The sequence below is a fragment of the Cyprinodon variegatus genome, unplaced genomic scaffold (assembly GCF_000732505.1).
Source record: "Cyprinodon variegatus isolate N-32 unplaced genomic scaffold, C_variegatus-1.0 Scaffold235, whole genome shotgun sequence".
NCBI lineage: Eukaryota > Metazoa > Chordata > Actinopteri > Cyprinodontiformes > Cyprinodontidae > Cyprinodon > Cyprinodon variegatus.
Genome location: NW_015150688.1, coordinates 79,188 through 98,552, shown reverse-complemented (window position 1 = coordinate 98,552; position 19,365 = coordinate 79,188). Strand labels below are relative to the sequence as shown.

At 35.5% G+C, this 19,365-nt stretch overlaps 1 protein-coding gene across 1 annotated transcript; it reads right to left on the bottom strand.

Moving 5' to 3' along the window:
• Positions 1 to 4,069: 4,069 nt before the first annotated feature.
• On the bottom strand, positions 4,070 to 8,499 carry LOC107089006 (serine/threonine-protein kinase SBK1-like). Its single transcript, XM_015381509.1, has 5 exons — positions 8,203 to 8,499; positions 5,642 to 5,786; positions 5,351 to 5,553; positions 5,037 to 5,198; positions 4,070 to 4,930 (listed from the first exon to the last, which is right to left on the bottom strand). The coding sequence occupies exons 1-5, from the start codon at positions 8,206 to 8,208 to the stop codon at positions 4,298 to 4,300; spliced, it is 1,149 nt and encodes a 382-aa protein (XP_015236995.1). The 5' UTR covers positions 8,209 to 8,499; the 3' UTR covers positions 4,070 to 4,297.
• Between the last annotated feature and the right edge of the window lie 10,866 nt (positions 8,500 to 19,365).

Sequence of the window (19,365 nt, the reverse complement as noted above, 5' to 3'; positions counted from 1 at the left end):
AGAATCAACTAAAAATGCTGAATGTGTATTAAAACTTATTTGAATTATATTAATTGCCTCTCTTATTTCTGGGAACCCAGAAACAGGTTCCTTTATTATACAAACAATATATTTCCCTAGAGCCTCCTTATGCTCCTGTCAAGTGGTCTATTATCACATGCCTAATTAAGGGGACTCATGAGGCATTCAGGCTCAGGAGAAACTTAAAGACTTTTGGCACTGAACAGAGTCAGCTGCTGCATTTATTACTACAGTTACTATAGCTGAATTCTCCATTTTAACAACAAATCTCTAAAACTAAACTAATCTCTAAAAAATGCATGAAATCAATATTTCCATTGCTTCAAAATGTTCATAACTGAGCAGGTTAACATTTAGCTGAAGAAGCTCAAACTGTAATTGATATAATTGTTTTTTTTTTTATTTAATTTGATACTCCCACATAAAGCAGTGCATGTTTCTTATCTCATTAGATGCTCCATGAATCAGCTCTCGGTGGAACCATGGCAGGGAGTTCTGAGAAAAGGAGTCTTAAAACAATTGATGAAAACATACACCAAACATCACTTTTACCATACCATTCATATGATGAAACATGGCGGAGGCAGCATCATGCTATGGAGATGCTTTCATTCAGAAGAGCAGCAAAGCTGGTTAGAGTTAATGGGAACATAGATGTAGATAAACACAGAACGGTGCTGAAGAAAAACATTTAGAATAGCATAAGCTTAGAGGCATGAAAAGGTTTGAGTCTGATGCAGATGTTCACCTTCCAGACAAAGAACTAACAGTCTTAGCTGAAACTGTATAGCTCAGATAAAAAAAAAAAAGTTTTATAAACAGCCCACTTTGAGTTCAGACTGGAATCAAACTAGACATCTGTGGCAAAACACCACAAAACACTGATAGAGGATAACTTATCAAGTACGACTGAGATGGAGCTGTTTTAGGAGAAAATGGCAGAAATTTCAATAAGGTGAAGAAAAAAAAAAAAAAAATGTGTCTCTACAAAGTTTTGGCAAATGAAACAACCTATGCCAAATTTCCAACAATTGACTTTTTGTGTATAAAATGTTTTCATACTCAAAAATTATTTTCTGTCACTCCCTACACTGCAAAAAATGGAAATCTACATAAGTAATTTTTTCTTAAACTAAGTGCATTTGTTCTTGAATTGAGGAGGTAAGTGAGATACTTTGCCAATGGAACAAGACAATTTACATTTAAAATAAGAAAAAGCAACCGCATTGTCTTATTTCAAGTGCATATTATCTAATAATCTTATTTTAAGAGTAAAAGTACTAATTCCATTGGCAAATCATCCCATTTACCTACTAAAATGAAGGGTAAATATGCTTCATTTAAGACATTCTTACTTATTTCTAGACCATTTTTGCAGTGTAGCTGCTTCTACAGTATTATGTGCTGTTATATCAGACAAGATCAGAAAAAAAAAAAAAAACAGTTGTGGCAGTAGCCTGACCAAATAAGTATAGACCTTTAATGATAAGAGTTTAACTCAGACCACATTAAACGACCCCAACCTGTGACTCCCTAAGGTCATGAGTTAGTTGTTGGGTCCAACCAAGAACTGGTGAACTTCATGACATTGGTAATTTGAAAGATTTAGGAGCTGCTGGGTTAAGCAGTGTCAGAAATCGAATCAGAGCCAAAAGGTCAAATTTAACGTCGTTAATAAGGTCATTTTATCCCCTAGGTGACCTAAACACACTCCAGAAGTAACATTTAGATTTATAATTGGGTCAGCATCTGTCACTGCTTGATTGCAAATGTGTTAATTCCTCATTTGTTTCCTTTCATATTTCTCACCTTGATGAGACAGCTATGAAAATCCTAAACACTTCAAACAAAACATTCCAGCTTGGAGTAATGCAACTTGGAGTAATAAAGAGAAAACATTTACAGGATTGACATTATAATCCTTTTAAATCTTCAGACATCAGATCATGATCTGCAGACTTACTAAATGAATTAGTATACGTGGTCTAATGAGGTTTGTTTGTCAGATAAGAAGATCCTTTTGAAAATAACAACTTTTAAACAAGTATTAGAGATACTTTTAATCAAGTCCATATTTTTGTGTTCATGTTTTTTAAATAGTTTGATATAATATTGCAATATTACTATAATGCTATACTATAATGTTAAGAATTTATTAAAATAGTTTTACTCCTCAGGTTCTCCTAGCTGGTATTAAACATCTTTGCTGTAATTTATTCTTTGATCAGCTGCTCTCCTCTCGATCTTTCTCTGAACTTAGTCTGACTTCTGAAGACTTTCTCTTTCAATACATGTGCAAAAGATCAAACAGACAGCAGGCTTCATTCCCATATTAGTGAGGCACACAGAGAGGAGATGAGAGTAACATTTATGGGCTGAAAACCAAGCACCAAAACAATTATTTTCTTTTGTTTTCTGGCTGCGTTCTCTCCTTGGTGCAGCTGTAACCTTTGCAAAATCTAAATGTAAAAAAAAGAAAAAAAAAAGATTGATGGTTGTCATGTCTAAGCACTTGATCCTTGTTCATGGTGCCAGCTCCAAGATCTAAAAACTACCCAGCGGATTGCTTTGGCATATACATTCACAGAGAGACTTGGCCGGATGATAAGGCTGAAGATCCTGGCACATCTGCGGTGCTGAAAGGTTTTAGTGTCAAACTGATGACTGAGTGTCTATTTATGAAAGCACCTGGGAGAGCTTTCCTGGTGGACCTCACAGCGTGTGTCTCTGTACGTGTGTAATACTTCCATGTTGATGTGTGTTCCTCAAAAGGACGAGGGATGATAGAATAACAGTCAGCTTATGCTATTCTGTTATTGCATGCTCATTTAATTCACTGAAAGCCCTCGGGCAAAAATTGTCCAATTTAATGATGATCTTTTATCCCTACCAGGCTCTGACTGTGATGTACGGAAACTGAACTCTGGACTTGTTTATAGCTTGGTTCTGCTGCAGTCTACATACCATTCCTGAGCCAACATGAAGTATTACACTCTCCAAAGTCCCGATCCAAATATAACAAAGAGCTCCACAGATGGTGTCTTAGTTCTTTAACTCCACTAAACATTTACAATGTTTATGTTCTCATCTTTTTTGGGTTTATTACTGTTAAATGGTCTTGCCATATTATTTTTTTTTCCTATGATGTTAATTACTGTTTTTAGACTGATATTTTAAAAGTTTGTTCATTTGTGTTTAGTTTCTCACTCTTTTTGTGCGTGCTTGCTTCAGGATTTGAATTTATACTGTTATGATGACCTTTTCGTCTTTTGATCCAAATCTTTTTGTGGTTCTGGTGCACTGCAACCTTGAACCCTGATAACAGCATACATAAAAGTCACAACTGCAGTTGTTAAATTGTTTCTAAAATTCTACAGTTCATGGCCCAGTTTTGCTTTTTTTAAACAAATGTTTTAAATAACCTAACTTAATGGAAACAGATTCCTACACTTTCACTCACACCCTGTTGGTTTTTTTTTATAACAAGGGGATTTTTTTCAAGAGCTTAAACTCATTTACTAAAAATTGGTTTTATTTAGTAAGTTTTGGTGAGATTTATACATTTCCCACAATGGCAAATGTTAAGCTGAATCAGGTTTGATGTGAAAAAATGCTGCAAAAGAAAGAAGCTTATCACAGAAAATAGAGATCAGCAATCTAGCTGTGCATAACTCAAACCGTTTGGAAGAGTAATTTTGCAGCCTGACTTAATTTGCAATTATTTTAGCTACTTTTGGCATTCTACCTTTGAATATTTTATGCATTTGTCTACTCATAATTTATGTATTTTAAACTCATTTCTAATTTGAATCTATTAATTTATTTGTAGCATTTCTACTTTTTTGTGTTTATTTTCTTATGTGTCTTTTAGGTTAGTCCAAATAATTTGTTTGCTTTTTCCACTGTTTACTTTAAAAAAATGATTAAATTATTGGGTAAAGATTATCTTTATAGGGCAATGTGCTGCTCTCATAAAATCAAATACTATGATTTTCTTCAGTTTCCAAGGCTGTTAATGAAAAAACAAACAATGCACAACACATACACAGATTCTATTGAAATACTTTATGATTAATGTCAAAAAGAGTCTTAGTCTCTCTCTATAGATATAAATATATATATAATAGTGCTTTCAAAATTTCCATCCAGTGATACAACAGTATTTCAAAGTGCTACATTTTACAAGTACTGCCTAACTAGTCACAGTGTCATACTATATTTTCCTTTCGAAAGATGATTAAAAAAAGTCTCTTTTAACCTCCTTTGTCATTTTTTCTCATCGCTCTCCTCTCCCCTCCTTCTCTTTCATGGATTTAATTGCACTCTTCTCACTGATCTTCTTCCTCTCCTTCTCCAGTCTCACCCTGTCTTTCTCCATTATCCAGTTGTCTCCAAGGTAACTAAGAGCATCCTCAGGACATCCTCGAAGTTCTGGTCTGGGATCAAGAAGCGACTGGAAGAAGGAGCAGCCTAACTGTGTGAAACATGCAAACTGAGGAGCTACAGATGAGTGGTCCTTCTGCCTGTTTCCGTTCAGATCAGTGGATCTCTGAGTCCTCCCTGTTGGTGGTTCTTCCCACACATCCAGTTCATCGTTGGGGCCGTTTTCTCTGTCAAACCAGTCTCGATATTTAATGTAAGAACAGCAGTCACTGGCTGTCTCAGCCCAGGGGTGGCTGCCAGTAAGCATGGCGTATGTTAGGATACCCAGCGCCCAGCTGTCTGTACTGGGCTCTACTGATGTCCAGACTCTCTGTTTCTTTATTTTCTTCGCATCCTCCTGAAAATTACCATTTTCATCGTTTGGGCTGTTCCAGCTGTCATCATTTCCTCGGGCAATCTCAGCCTCTGGGGTGCAGTAGGGAGAGCTGTACCAGACTTCTGGGATTCTGGTTCCCCTGGCTTTTACCTGGAGAAAAACGTAAAAACATTTGTGACAGGTATAAAGTTGGCTGCTGTTTTGTTATTGGTAAGTGATTGCTTTCAATTTGACAATAAACTCTTTTTGGACTGACCATGCCAAAGTCTCCCAGTTTGACCCATCGACATGCGGAATCACACAGGAAGACATTCTCAGGTTTGACATCTCTGTGGACAAAACCAAGGGAGTGGAGGTGGGACAGAGCCCCACACAGCTGGGAAACCACACGCTGACAGCAATCCTCCTCCATCCCCACCTAGAGAGCAGATGAAGAAAAATGAGTTATCGCTTCTGGAGGCACTTTTTGTCTTGCATTTCTTTATCTGTTTCTTTGCATTTCTTTTTTTTTTTGTCATTCTCAATCCCTTTTTTAAGTTATTATGAGAATTGTGAGCCTTTGTTCCATACCTCAGGGGTGATGATGTCAAAGAGATCCCCAAACAGACTGGCTTGCTGAGCAAAGATGTAATGTGATGGTGTGGAGTAAGCGATTCCCAGAGCTCTGGTCAGGGATGGATGGGTGCAGAAGGACAGAGAGAGATTGTACTCCCTCAGGAAGGAGAAAAGCGAGGTGGATTCACGAGGAAAGAACTTTAAAGCCATCGGAGTTCCTGAGGGATCCAAAGAGAACATAAGAACTAATGTCTTTTTTCCAGGATATATGGACCTTAGGGATTTTTCATTAACTGAATTTCTCACCTCTCTTCCGGTGCACAGCCAGCATGACTTTTCCATATGAGCCTTCACCCAGCACCTTTAGGACCTTGAAGTGCTCTGATGTGTCCATTGCTGCCAGCGATTGAGCCCTGAGATGGCACATCTCCTCTAGAAGCTTTGTTGAAGTCTGAAAAAACAGACAAGAAGGGCTGAAGTTAAAGTAGAGTAACTGCTTCTGATGGACGTTAATGTTAAATCTTTTAATGAAGCAGCAGAAACTATTGGAGATTTTAAAGAGTTTTTTAAGGGAATCATTTGGCTGTTAAAATATTCTATTTGACATTCTCTCATAGACTGTATCCTTGACAGTGTTTGGGAATGTAACCCGACCATTTCAGCGTTTATCGTCACCATGGTGACATCTAGGGGATAAACATAGCTGTTAAATGCCACATGAAATCCTGCCACACACATTGGGTTCGGTTCTGTCTGTCGATGTTTCCACTGTGGCTGGCACCACTAAGTACAAGATTAAGTGTCAACATCTTGATCCAAACAGAGGCAGCCCATTACAGCTCATTAGAGTTCAAATTCAGGCTGCACATGTGCTGCATACAGTCCCTGAATTTCTCACTACAGCTTCAGTCACATCAACAGCTTCTGAAACAAGGAGCAACTGCATTTTGCATGACTTGTTATGCACTTTAAGGCATTAAAGGGAGCAGAAATGAACCTGACAGGTTTCCAAAGTCTAATTGGAGTAACAATAACAGTGGTATAGTTAGGCTCAAAATGAATCACAGTCCCTGGTAGCTTTCATTGTAAAAGTCCAAACTACAACTTTTTCATCAAAACCAATCATTTTCCCCAAAAAAATACACCCACAGAACACATTAAATGGTTCAGATTAAAAGTATTAATTTTACATAATTATTTACTTCTGGTTACAGTGTTGACATGGGTGTAAAATTATTCTGCAACTATAATAATAGTAGGTCAAAATCGTGTGACATGGAGCTCAGAGTTGCCAGATTCTATAAATGTCATGATAGGACTGGGGTATGGCTTCTGCTAAGTGTTATATTTCTCTGATTGAAGCCAAAAATTTTAAAAGAAGCAACACAAGGATCAACTTGAGTCAAGCTTTTGAGCGTAGATGCCATCTTAAGGAAGCAAAGGGGCTCAGAAGGCATGCAGAGGTGGCAGCTTTGCTTTAAGTAAGCTGAATGTTTGCTAATGCTAACCATTGTCAAAGAGCGTGATTGCACCAATGACTGGCTGGAAGTAGTTATCCCCTTTAAGTAATCCTTAGATTTGAACTACTTTCTGTTGATTGGAAGTAATATTATGCTTTTGAATTTTCAGAATGTTCAGTCTAAAAAGTATATAAACAATTTGTATTTCAGATATAAAAAGAACATTTTGGATACCTTTGATTTCACTTGGTTTAAATTCTGTAAAAGAATATTACTTAAGGAACCTTTAACTGTCTGATTATTTAGCAATTATAAAAAAAATAATTCTTTAGAAAAATGTGAATAGTTGCATCATTAATTTGATTTTTGATCTTTTGTACTGATTATTTAGAAGGATTTTTTGATTCAAATAAAAATAAAAGTGGGCGTTATTTAAAATTAATTAACATTGTCTTATCCATCCATCCATTTTCCAGTCCGTCACCAGTTCATCGCAGGGCAACACAGAGACAAACAACCATTCACACACACACACACACTTAAGGAGAATTTAGAGAAGCCAATTATTCTAACAGTCATGTTTTTGGTCTGTGGGAGGAAGCCGGAGTACCCAGAGAGAACCCACACATGCTCAGGGAGAACATGCAAACTACATTGTCTTATCTGTTAAGAAATTTCTGTTTCCTTTCTTATTAGAGGTAATTTTTTGATTGAATGAACATCATTTCTTAATAATTTTTTTTAGTCTATATAGTTTGATATGTTTTCATACCTGATGTCTGTTGTTGGAAGCCTGGGCATCATATGAAGCAACTAGATTGTCATGCATCATGATTCAATTCTGTATATCTTCTCAAGATTTCCAAAAAGCAGATGGATATACTTTTTCATAAATTTCTTTTTATTTTTTAACTCAAGTTGTAATACCAACTTATTTTAGCTTTCTAACTTTAATGAAAACATTTTAACTACAACATTTTAAGGTAAAAACATAAAGTATTTCCTCCCTCAACATTTTTTTTCAAAAACATATTGTATTTGTGTGATGAAACTGGATTGAAATATTAGGGGTGCAGTTTGTGGATCAAACTGATTACAAATAGCTAACATGGTTCAAATATAAACAGATAATTCATCCAAATTGCCTATTTCTTTGTTTTTGAAACTTCAGGTTTTGGAATATTTTTTAAATTTTTTATTGCATTCATGTCACTGGTTATAAAATGTATCCATTTTCCATTTTCCACATTAATTGTGAAGTCAGGAGTTGAAGTTGAATGACTAAAGTCTCTCACTCTTGATAAAAGCAGATATGTGAAATTGTCTGAGATATGTGGACTAAAATAATAATGTGTGAAAGCATGGATCATGTTACATTGGTCATCTCTCCAAAAGCTTCCTACTTACTGTCATTTTGTAGTTCTGGTTTGAATTTGCTCCTTAAATCTGAACAACAGAAAAACCTGCTGACGACTTCAGGTGGCGGGTGAAGCAGTCAGATTGTTTCTTCCCCTCCTTTTTCCTGCTAAGATCACAAAACGTCGGAGAGCCCTGAATCTCCAGCTGTGGCCTCGATGCTTTCTGTTATTCTCCAGAATTTTGTGACTCGATTAGATCAATGTTTACATGTCCTCAGCAGCTGCAGCTATGACCTCCGACTGTTATATCCTCCTGTCCTCTCCTCCCCCTGTTGTTAATCTGCTGCTGCTGCAGAGCAGGACAGACCCTGAAGGGTGTCATGCATGTTTGGGTGTGGGGGTCTGAGCAAAAGAGACTCTGAATGTCTGTATGTCTCTTTTTCTATCTAATACTTAGCATCATCTTTGCTTTCTTTTATGTTTATTTGGTGTTTTCAAAGATTCAACAAATACTTTTATGAAAATCCAAGTTTCTCTGAACTTTGCTGAGGCTGAAATATAAAAATGCTACTCATAACCAAAATGGAATAGATGCAATGTTTCAGCTGAATAGAATAAAAAGTAGAAACTGAGGATGTGTTTAAGGCACATATATGGTTGATGTAAATGGTGCAGAAATAATACATTTTGTACTTACCACATCTGTGCAACTACAAATATTCTCATTTAAAAATGTTCCCAAACACTAGTGACACTTTTCCAGGTTTTAACATTTTAATACATAGATGAAAAATCACTCATTTGATTTCAACAGGATAAAACCATGTCCATTAAAAAAACGTTTTTGTGCCTTTTTTTTTAGCACTGCAGATGTGTTGACATGGGAAATGAGAAAATGTATGGAGAAAAGACTTCAATAGCACAAGTTATTGCTGATCAAGGGTGGCAAAGATTTTACTCCAGTCACACTACTTTGATATGTTTACTTAAGTAAAACTTTAAAGTATTCATCCAACAATTTATTCAAGTAGTAGTAAAAGAGTACTTGGTGCAGTGGCTAGGTATTGAGTAGCTGTTTCTACTTAACATCTGACTCGATGTTTAAGATGATGTAATCAGATTAGTTAGTAAATATGTAATTAGTTATGTTCAAATTCTCATATTCTAAAGTATAAAATGAACTAAAGATACACATAAATAGATAAAATAAATTTAGATAGAAGAAACTTTTTTCCAAGAAATTGAAAGAATCTTTACAGTAGGTAATTCATTCACGTTAGGAAATGATAAAGAACATCCAGCAACAACATCTGCTGTTTACTCACCTGATTTTAAAGAACTCAAGTTACTCTTGGTGAAATGAGTAACCCCAAATTTTACTGAAATCAGAGTAGCGATACTCTGACAAGAATTTGAACTGAGGTAAAGGAAAATTATATTAAAGAAAAATTACTCCTAAAGGTATTTGTTGCTAAGCTACTACAGTAGATATAACTAGATACTATCTGCTTCTGCTGCTGATGAACACAAATAGATACCAAACTATTCAGAGACAAAAAAGGACTATCTTTATTTTTTTGTGAGTTTACAGAGATATTTAATTTCAGTGTTTAATCATAAGGGTATAGTTCATTGTTGTATTGCTGTTAAAGGTGGGACTAATGGGAAATATACTGCTATATGTTTACAGCATATTATTCTTGGTCATTCTAGATCAACCATCTAGGTTTAAAATGTATTGTATTAACTTTGGTGAGTTTTTTTATTTTAATTAAACAGTTTAGCTGAAACCGTGTAAGTACCTCCAGTATTTTCTTATTNACTTAACATCTGACTCGATGTTTAAGATGATGTAATCAGATTAGTTAGTAAATATGTAATTAGTTATGTTCAAATTCTTATATTCATTCATGTTAGGAAATGATAAAGAACATCCAGCAACAACATCTGCTGTTTACTCACCTGATTTTACATAACTCAAGTTACTCTTGGTGAAATGAGTAACCCAAAATTTTACTGAAATCAGAGTAGCGATACTCTGACAAGAATTTGAACTGAGGTAAAGGAAAAAGTATATTAAAGAAAAATTACTCCTAAAGGTATTTGTTGCTAAGCTACTACAGTAGATATAACTAGATACTATCTGCTTCTGCTGCTGATGAACACAAATAGATACCAAACTATTCAGAGACAAAAAAGGACTATCTTTATTTTTTTGTGAGTTTACAGAGATATTTAATTTCAGTGTTTAATCATAAGGGTATAGTTCATTGTTGTATTGCTGTTAAAGGTGGGACTAATGGGAAATATACTGCTATATGTTTACAGCATATTATTCTTGGTCATTCTAGATCAACCATCTAGGTTTAAAATGTATTGTATTAACTTTGGTGAGTTTTTTTATTTTAATTAAACAGTTTAGCTGAAACCGTGTAAGTACCTCCAGTATTTTCTTATTATTTTATATTGTTTTTATTTATCTTTATGTATTTTATGGTATCTTCTAGTTTGAAATTGTGTAGCACTTTGGTCCTATTGGCTTATAAAGTGTTAAATAAATAAAGTTGGATTGGATTGTTATTCTGATCTTTAGTTTTTACAGTTTCCATTTCTCTGTAATGGGCCGATTTCTCTTATCAATAGTTTCTTGGGCTGTCAGGTTGTTGACTTGAATTTATCATTTTGATCATCCTGTGTTTTATAGTATTTTGATAAAAGAAAAGGTTCCAACAGGTTCTTCTTTTGGTTACATTAGTGAAGAAAAATTTCAGGATTTCTCAGCCAGTTATATAAAAATAAAATCTGAAATCCTTTTGAATATTTACTTGTTAAGAGAAGTTTCTCTTTATATTAGACCCTGCGAAATGTACAATCAGAAGGTCAATCAAAAGCTCTGTTATGTTCTTGCTACATTTGTGCTGGTTGTGAACTAAGTTTCCTCTGTCAGAATTACAGCTTATATAGAAAATGTTGAAGATACTAATAGGTGAAATGCTGTCCTAACATTCATTCCCAAATTCAAACACTGAAATCATCTGTGTTTGTTTCCTGTCACCCCTTTCTCTCTTTGCACACATTGCTCCTCCACTCTGTGTTCAGGGGAAGGATTTTCCTCCAACACTGAGACCCCATGTGGTTTGTAAGTCCTCCTGTCAGCTGTCAGTTGTGGCCACAGGCCACACATCCTGTAGACAGCTTACTCTGTTACAATGAACGTCTGTGCGTGTGTAAAATCATCCATGTCAACACGCTGCCATTATATAAGAGTCTCTGTTACTCTCATAGTTCACAGATGAACAGGAGTGTTTTTCTTTATGTGAAACTTGGCTGTGCGCGATAAATATTTACCTCAGTGCTTTATTAGTGTTGGCATTTCATCAACAGATGTGGTGCTGACTGTAACATAATACGGGTGCAGTGCTGCTCTGAGGGCAACACTAAAACAATCAGTTCCTTCAGATGAAGTTATAGGGCAGAACGTTATATTATGGTTAGAATAGAACCAATGTATTACAGGATTCTCAGGGATTTAGTTTCCTAGATAGAAACAACGACACCACATAAATTATATTTCAGTTGGCCACTAAATGGCCTATGGCCATTTAGTGGCCTATGGCCATATTGAATTTGAATCAGCCTTATGTAGATAAAACACAAGGAAACAAACTGAACTGAAATACATAGCAGGCCTTCTGCTATTGTAGGTCTTTTTGGTTAGTTGTTCCACCTCTGCCACTAGATGTCACTATATTGTACAAACATAGATTTAAGGCAGAAGTAGAGGCTCCTCAGCATAATTTTTTGTATGGACATTTATTTACATCTTTTTTATTGGTTCTTGCTCTTCGTATGTTGTTCATCTTGTAAGCTGAGCCGATTGTTAAAAGAGACTTCTAAGTTAAAATAACAAACTTGCTGATTTTGAGTGTTGAGCAGAAATCTGCTAGATGAAAATTACCGTGTTGAATTTGGTTTTACACTGGGGATGGCTTTGGTGTTAACTGATGCTATATTAATAAAGCAAAATTTGACAAGCTGAATCAAACTAGAGCAGCTATCTGGGTTTCAGTGGCCTCTGAATATGAGGGATAATTTTTGGGTAATAATTTTGGATTTTTTTTTACCTTCAGGAGAGACAAACTTTTTACACTTTTGGACCTTGAACAAAAATAATTTATTAGGTTTCACTAGCAGTAATTTCTATCTACAGATAAACCTGTGGAAATTTTAGTAATGTTTGATTTTTTTTTTCTTTTCATAAATTCATACAAGTTTTATGCATAACCGACTGTTTAAATGTCCAAGTTCAGCAGCCTGTTCTTATATGAAGTCTTCTCAAATGGAGTTTGTTTAGTATGAAATGAAAGTATAGAAAAAAAAAGAAGTTAATCTGCACACACCTCCAGAGAATCATATTTAAAATACAAACAGTCTTTTATTTGATCATATTTATCTTATATGCTGGGAGTTGCTCAGCATCAAATAGAATTTAACAATTTAGCTCAATTTTATATAAAAGGAAAAGCCAAAATAGGGCTACTCAGTGGCGAAGTGCCTTGCCTTGCAGCAAGAAAATCTGGATTTGATTCCCAGCCCGGCTCTTTCTTCATGAAGTTTGTATGTTCTCCCTGAGCATGCATGGGTTCTCTCGGGGTACTCCGGGTTCCTCTTACAGTCTAAAAACATGACTGTTAGGTTAATTGGCTTCTCTATATTGTCCTTAGATGTGAGTGTGTGCGTGAATGGTTGTTTGTCCTGTTTGTCTCTGTGTTGCCCTGCGATGGACTGGCCACCTGTCCAAGATGTACCCCGCCTCTTGCCCGTAGACAGCTGGAGATGCGCACCAGCAACCCTCACGACCCTGCTTGGGATAAGCGTGACATAAAATGGATGGATGGATGCTGCCAACGTCTGTACATATACAATGAGAATCTACATAGATAAACATGATTATGAAAATAATTCATACTTCTGTTTTTATCTTGTGTGTTCTTAGAAAACGTTTTGTAACTGATTACTCACTCAAAACAAAGACAATCTAAGTACTTTCATGAGTTGAAATGCTGCAAGTTGCGTTTCTTGGTCTTTCCATTGTATCGATACATAAATAATAATAAAACAACAGTTTTTTGAGGTTTCAATTAATTATTTTATTAATAACATAAAATATATAAAACAAATACATTATAATAGTATAAATAGTATAAGTTACAATAAAAGATAATACATTAATATTAATATCATACGTGACATAAAACCATATTTATAGAAAAATCGAGATGCCAGCACCTCACTGTTCAAATACAAAATATAAAAAAAATAAACAAAAAAAAAACTGATAAATAGCAATCTAAATAGATAAAAAAAGAAAAAAATAAACTAAAGAGTTAATACACAATGCATATTTTTTGCCACTTGGTTCAGTGTTCCAATCAATACCTGTCAGGCACTGTCCATGTAAACAGTCTCAGTGGAAGAAAAGGTCACAGATGACGGGACCTCGGCACAGTGCATAAGTACAGTTTAAACGGCTACATGTAAAAGAAAACATTATTTTTCTTAAACTAATGAGATAAACCTACATTCTGCTTTATGTTAAATAACCATGACAACCTGTTTAAAGAAAAATCCTTTGTAAACAATGCACCATTCATACCAGTTAAAACATGTGGAAATGATACTGGGTCATGCTGGTAACATTAAGAGGCTTTCCACTCATGCCCTAAGCTTAGATAAGCTTTTTCAAAAAGAATCAACTCACTCTATTTGGCAAACGTTCAAGAAAATGCTGAAATATTCATGCCAATCCAGCAAGAGGCAATAATGGCATCAGAAACAGCTTTTATATTTAAGCAAAGAACAGTCTGAGTCAGGCTGCAAATTCTACTAAAAACTCCAACTTTAAATTTTGCACCTTTGCTGCTGATTATAAACCATCAGGCACATAGCTGAAACATAGTGATGGCAGAGTAAGAATGAAGCTATTCTATTTAAATTTATTTAAATATTTTGAGCACAGTTGTTTTTGTTTTCAGTTTTTGGTCTTTAGACACATGAATGGAAGCTCTACCAAAATCTGCAAATTCAAGACACTTTAAAAACTCTTCCTAAAAATGATAAACCAAAAACACTTTCTGCATGATAAGTGCAAACACTAACAGAAAATATTGATACAGCAAAAAATTAATGTGTCAACAGGGACATTTTGTTTTTGTCTAATCTACTGATCATGAAAAGTTCTGCAAACTGTTTGACAACATGGTGATGGTGTTGCCTTCAATATGTGAGTATGGTTTAACCCTGTAACCCCAGATTTATCATAACTGATTTTTAGACCTCCACACAAACATGTTTTTTCTTTAGAAATCTAACTGCTTCAATCAGCTGGATGTAGTGAACAGACAATGCAATTACACAAAAATGTATCACAAATGATATGAAATCCTATTTACACAATTAGATCTCATTCTTGTTTGTATTTGTCAGAATGTTCAAGAAAGACTCTAGGTTCAGAAATTAGAAAATTCTGACAATTATGTTATGTTTTAGATTTATGGGGTTAAATATGCTAAAGTTATTGAGAAAACATTCCTATGTGAGGCTGTGATTGGATGTGCATCTAAGACAATTTCCTTTCAAACATATTCCCCAAAATACACCTTTATGCATAAGAACAAACTGTTTTTGCAACCATAATGAAAAAAAGATTTGGCAAAGTTTTAAAATGTGTTTTTGTTTTGAGTGCCTGTGAGTTTTTACTCTGTCTCATAAATAAGTGGAGTCACATTTCTAAGCTAAACTGAAGTTGTGCTTGTAAAAGAAGGAGGATAATAAATCGTCTATTCTCTCGGTCAGCACCAACATGGTGGGTTATCTAACTCTGCCATCTTGAGGTAGTCCACTAGCATGACATAATACTGCTTCAAAACATTCTGGGGTGAACAGTGGTTTTCTGATGACGTTGGCATAATACCCACGGCATCAGTACTGCCTCTGAAAGTACCATACACCTTTTTTTTTCTTTTTTAAGAATGCCTGTGGATGTACCGTAAGATTCTCTTTGACCACATACAGAAGACGTTTAACCTGTCTGAGATTTCTATGGAGTACAATAGGGTTTCAAAGGCGGTGGAGACAACAGGAAGGTGGGGGACAGTAGACTGAAGACCACTTTCGTTTTGCTGAAAAACAAAGAAAACAGCTACAGTGAGATCTCCCATTATTAAGAGTATAATGATACAAACATATCAAAACATCCAAGACGGCATCAATTTAACTGAAAGAAAACTTATTAGCCAATTAGTTTAAAATGTTTTTTCACTATTTCCTGTAGCTGATTTCATTATGTTGTAACTATATACAAGAAGTCTCAAAAATTTAGAAAAACTGTAGAAAATTGTTTCCTATATACAATACAGCTTTTCATTTATTTCATTTAACTTTAATAAACATGTTTCTCTTTTCTCTGATTTTAGCCTGTCATGCATCTTTGTGATATTAATGTCTTTTTTGCATTTAATTAGCATCTTTGTTTCTACGACTCTTCCATATTTTTGAGGGTAATCAAAGCGAGACAACCTACCGGATGAAGACATCTTTTAATGAGGTTGGACAAGTGCAGTAGATGAGAACTGGCGCTCACTTCAGTCTGGAAAGGCAAACTGAAATTTTCTTTTGCATCTTTCAACCAGTCAATATGGAGTCTGAAAGACTGAGTGTACGTATGCAGCAGGGTGAGGGTTTCATTGACCTGCACAAGACACAAAAATACACAGTCTCTTATTTAATGCTTTTATGGTAATCAAATCTGCTGTATTTTGGAGTAAAGAGTTGAGAGAAGTAGTTTTAAACTTTAAAACTTTCTACCTTTAGTTTCCTTAAATGGCTAGCAGTGTAATGCAAATCAGGCAGATTTTCCAGCTTTACTGGGACTTCTTCAAAATGTTGCAGTTCTTCATTTCTCTGTTCAGGAAAAGAGAAAAAGTGAATTAGTTGGCTTCATCAAAATAACAGCAAAAGATGGATGGAAAAATTAGGTCCCTTAGTTGCCAATTTTGTTGCTAAATTAGTGAAATTCTAGAGAGATAAGATAAAATATTAAGAGCTATGATTCAGGGTGGGGAAATTAATTTCGTATTTATCAAATAGGAAATCAAGGAGTCATAAAACAAACCTTACCAACTCATGCATTTTTTTGGATAAGTTCATCAAACTTTCCACCTGATGTATCATTTGTCCAAAAAATCCACAGTGGGAGGAGCTGTGGGTGGGAAGAGTTGAAGACTGAACAATTAGCTCAGTCAGGAGCAGCAGTCGGAGCAGACAAGAGAAGGTCTCAGGAATTACTGTGGAGACAAGAAAGAGGGCAAACAATTAGCCTTTGGAAACTCTTTTACCTTCTTAAAATCCTCTCCATGACAACAAAGAAATGGTTCTTCTTCAGATGGAATCACCAAATCCAGACATGTTCAAAAAAACACTTATCTGACTCACTAACATCCAGCTGTAGCTGTTCACACAGCTGTGCAGGCAGGTGTGTGAATCGCTGCGTTCAAAAGGAGAACATCTAAGATTCCTTTCCTTTCTCCTTGACCCAGAAGCACTGTGGCTGTGATTCAGAGTGAAAACCACAACACCGCATTCATACTTGTTTTCATTTCTAAACACCTCATGACGCACAAGATTAATTCTGAGGTAGCTGCAGTCAGCTTGTAGTTTGTCACGACAGTAAGGAGGCCAATAATCTCACATAACAATTACCTGAAACTTCCTGCAAGTGGAACATTAACACCTTACAGTCATTAGGCTCAAGAACTTTAAAGCCAAAGAAAAAACTACCCGCCATTACCCCCGCAATATCCTTAACATGAACATTTACATTGATGCTTTGATGCACACATTAATTGTAACCCTCATTTTACAGTTTTATCAGATTAATCTAAAGCATCCTGTCGTCTAGACATTAACAGTCATTCTAAAAATCAGATAAGAGCTTTAAGATGTTTAACCTCTGTGACGGGAAGAAAAGCGGTTGTGGTGTGGATGGATGCTTAAAGACCCAAATGCGTCAAATATAAACAGATTTTTGCACAATGATAGCTTGTGTTTCTGGGAAAAATAAACAAGTTATAAAGAGTTCAGCACATGCATGAGATACATGCTTGAAAGACAACATAATATCCTCAACGGAGGCCTTTTTACACGCAGTTTGCAAAGTCTATCTACCCTGGATTAATCCTACAGCTCAAAACATGTATAAGAGGTTAATTAGTCTCTAGATTTGCTCTAAATCAAATTGTGCACATGTATAGCAATAAGTTTGTGTTTGCCCTGTGAGACTTTTGCACCCTGGCCAGTAAGTATCTTACCCCTTGCCCAGTGTCTGTGCGGGAGCTACAAGAAATAAATGTGGTTTAATAGATTAATGGATACATTAAGTATGTTTGGTGATTATTATTATTTATAGTAATCTGACATTTAGTCTTTGACTATAACTATAGATATGCTGCTATAGGCTTAGTGTCCTGGAAGGCATCAAGGCCACTTTTACAATTCTGGTTCTTTCTACCTCAATTCTCCAATTATTTAGTTTTTGTCAAATCAACCCCTAACTGCTTTTCCTTAATTCTATTCACTTTACAAGGTGATTAGTTCCCAGTCTATGTTGTGGTGCTGGAAATACAAATTCTGGACCTTGATCATACACTTCTGTTGAAGAAAATCAACAGGGGGTGGGGGGTTATTTGTGTCAAGAGGGAGTTTTCCTGCCTTCTGCTGCTGCATAAATGCTCAATTTTGAGGAAGTGCCACAAAGTCAACAACACAATACAAGCAAATGTCCGCTGTCACCATATGCTCATCATGGAGAACCGAAGCGAAGTCTGTAACGTTAATATTTGGATAGAATCAGCAGGATTTCCTTATATATAGAATGTTTAACCAATCTTTCTATATGAATGAGCTAAAATTTCTCTGTGAGGTCCCCTGAGATAAGATGTATTGTAAGTTGATGCCCATTATAGGGATTAAGGTGCTTAATCATTAGATACTACAGTATCTACAGTCTGTTGGGGGATTTTTCTGAAACCAAGGATTTGCATTGTATCTTAAATCAACTTGACCATTATAATGTTTTATATATTAATGGTTATGAGTATTTATGAACTTACACTCTGAAATTTTTGATTAAACGTTGTTGAATTATTTGAGGTTTGGTTTGTCTGGTGATAAATTTGGGTGTTTTGGGGTGTTAAGGAGTTTGTGCTGTTAGACTTTGTGGATACTCCTTACTTTCTCACAGCCTTTGAGATAACATTAATAAGAGGTATGCAGCCTCTTCATATTTTGGCGTCTGTGTCCTCGTTTCCCATCAAGCTCGGACCTGTTTCCGCACAAACACCAACTGTTGGAAACTGAGGTGGGCTCAGTGCTGTAACTCTACAGACAGTCTGCAGTGTTACTATTTTAGAGATCTGCAAATACTTCATGCATCAAGATAAATTCAGTGCACCACAGCAGATGAAATCTTTAATAAATACTTTATCGACTATATAATAAGGATTTAAACATTTAAACATTTATATACTGTACATTTTCTATTGGTTTCTATAGGATTACTGTTATTTTGCAGAATTGAAGAAACTAGGCCATTTTGCCTGAGTTTGTCAACTACGGACACAGGTGTCATTTAGTAAACATTAGTGAATCCTCTAAGACCTTTAGGCAAACTTAAATTGTTTTCATGACATACTAATATTTTGAACAAATCCTAAGCATACTGAGTTTAAACATCCCATACTATGCTTGAGGAATCTAGAGAGAGAAAATATAATTCTAGAATTAATGGCTTAAACCTTGCTCTTTAACTGTTCTTAATAATTAATCACCCGTCTTAGAAGGGATAACATTGGCATCAAGGTTAGCTCCTGTTTGTAAACCTGTTCAGTGATTTATGAAAGCTTGAAAAACCAAACCGCAAAGCCACAAAGAAAAGGTTTGTCCGTTAGATGAGTTAGGTCATGCTTAAGGAATGTGAGCTATGCAGGGTTTTTTACAGCGTGCTTTGAGCCTTCTGTTGGTGTAAGAGAGATGAGCAAGCCCACCGATCTGACTCAGAATAGTCTGCATGTGGTGACATCAGCAGACTGACGCCTTGGGCTGAAAAAAAACATCCTCTTTGTCAAGCCTATTAGGCGTTTTCAGACACTTTTAC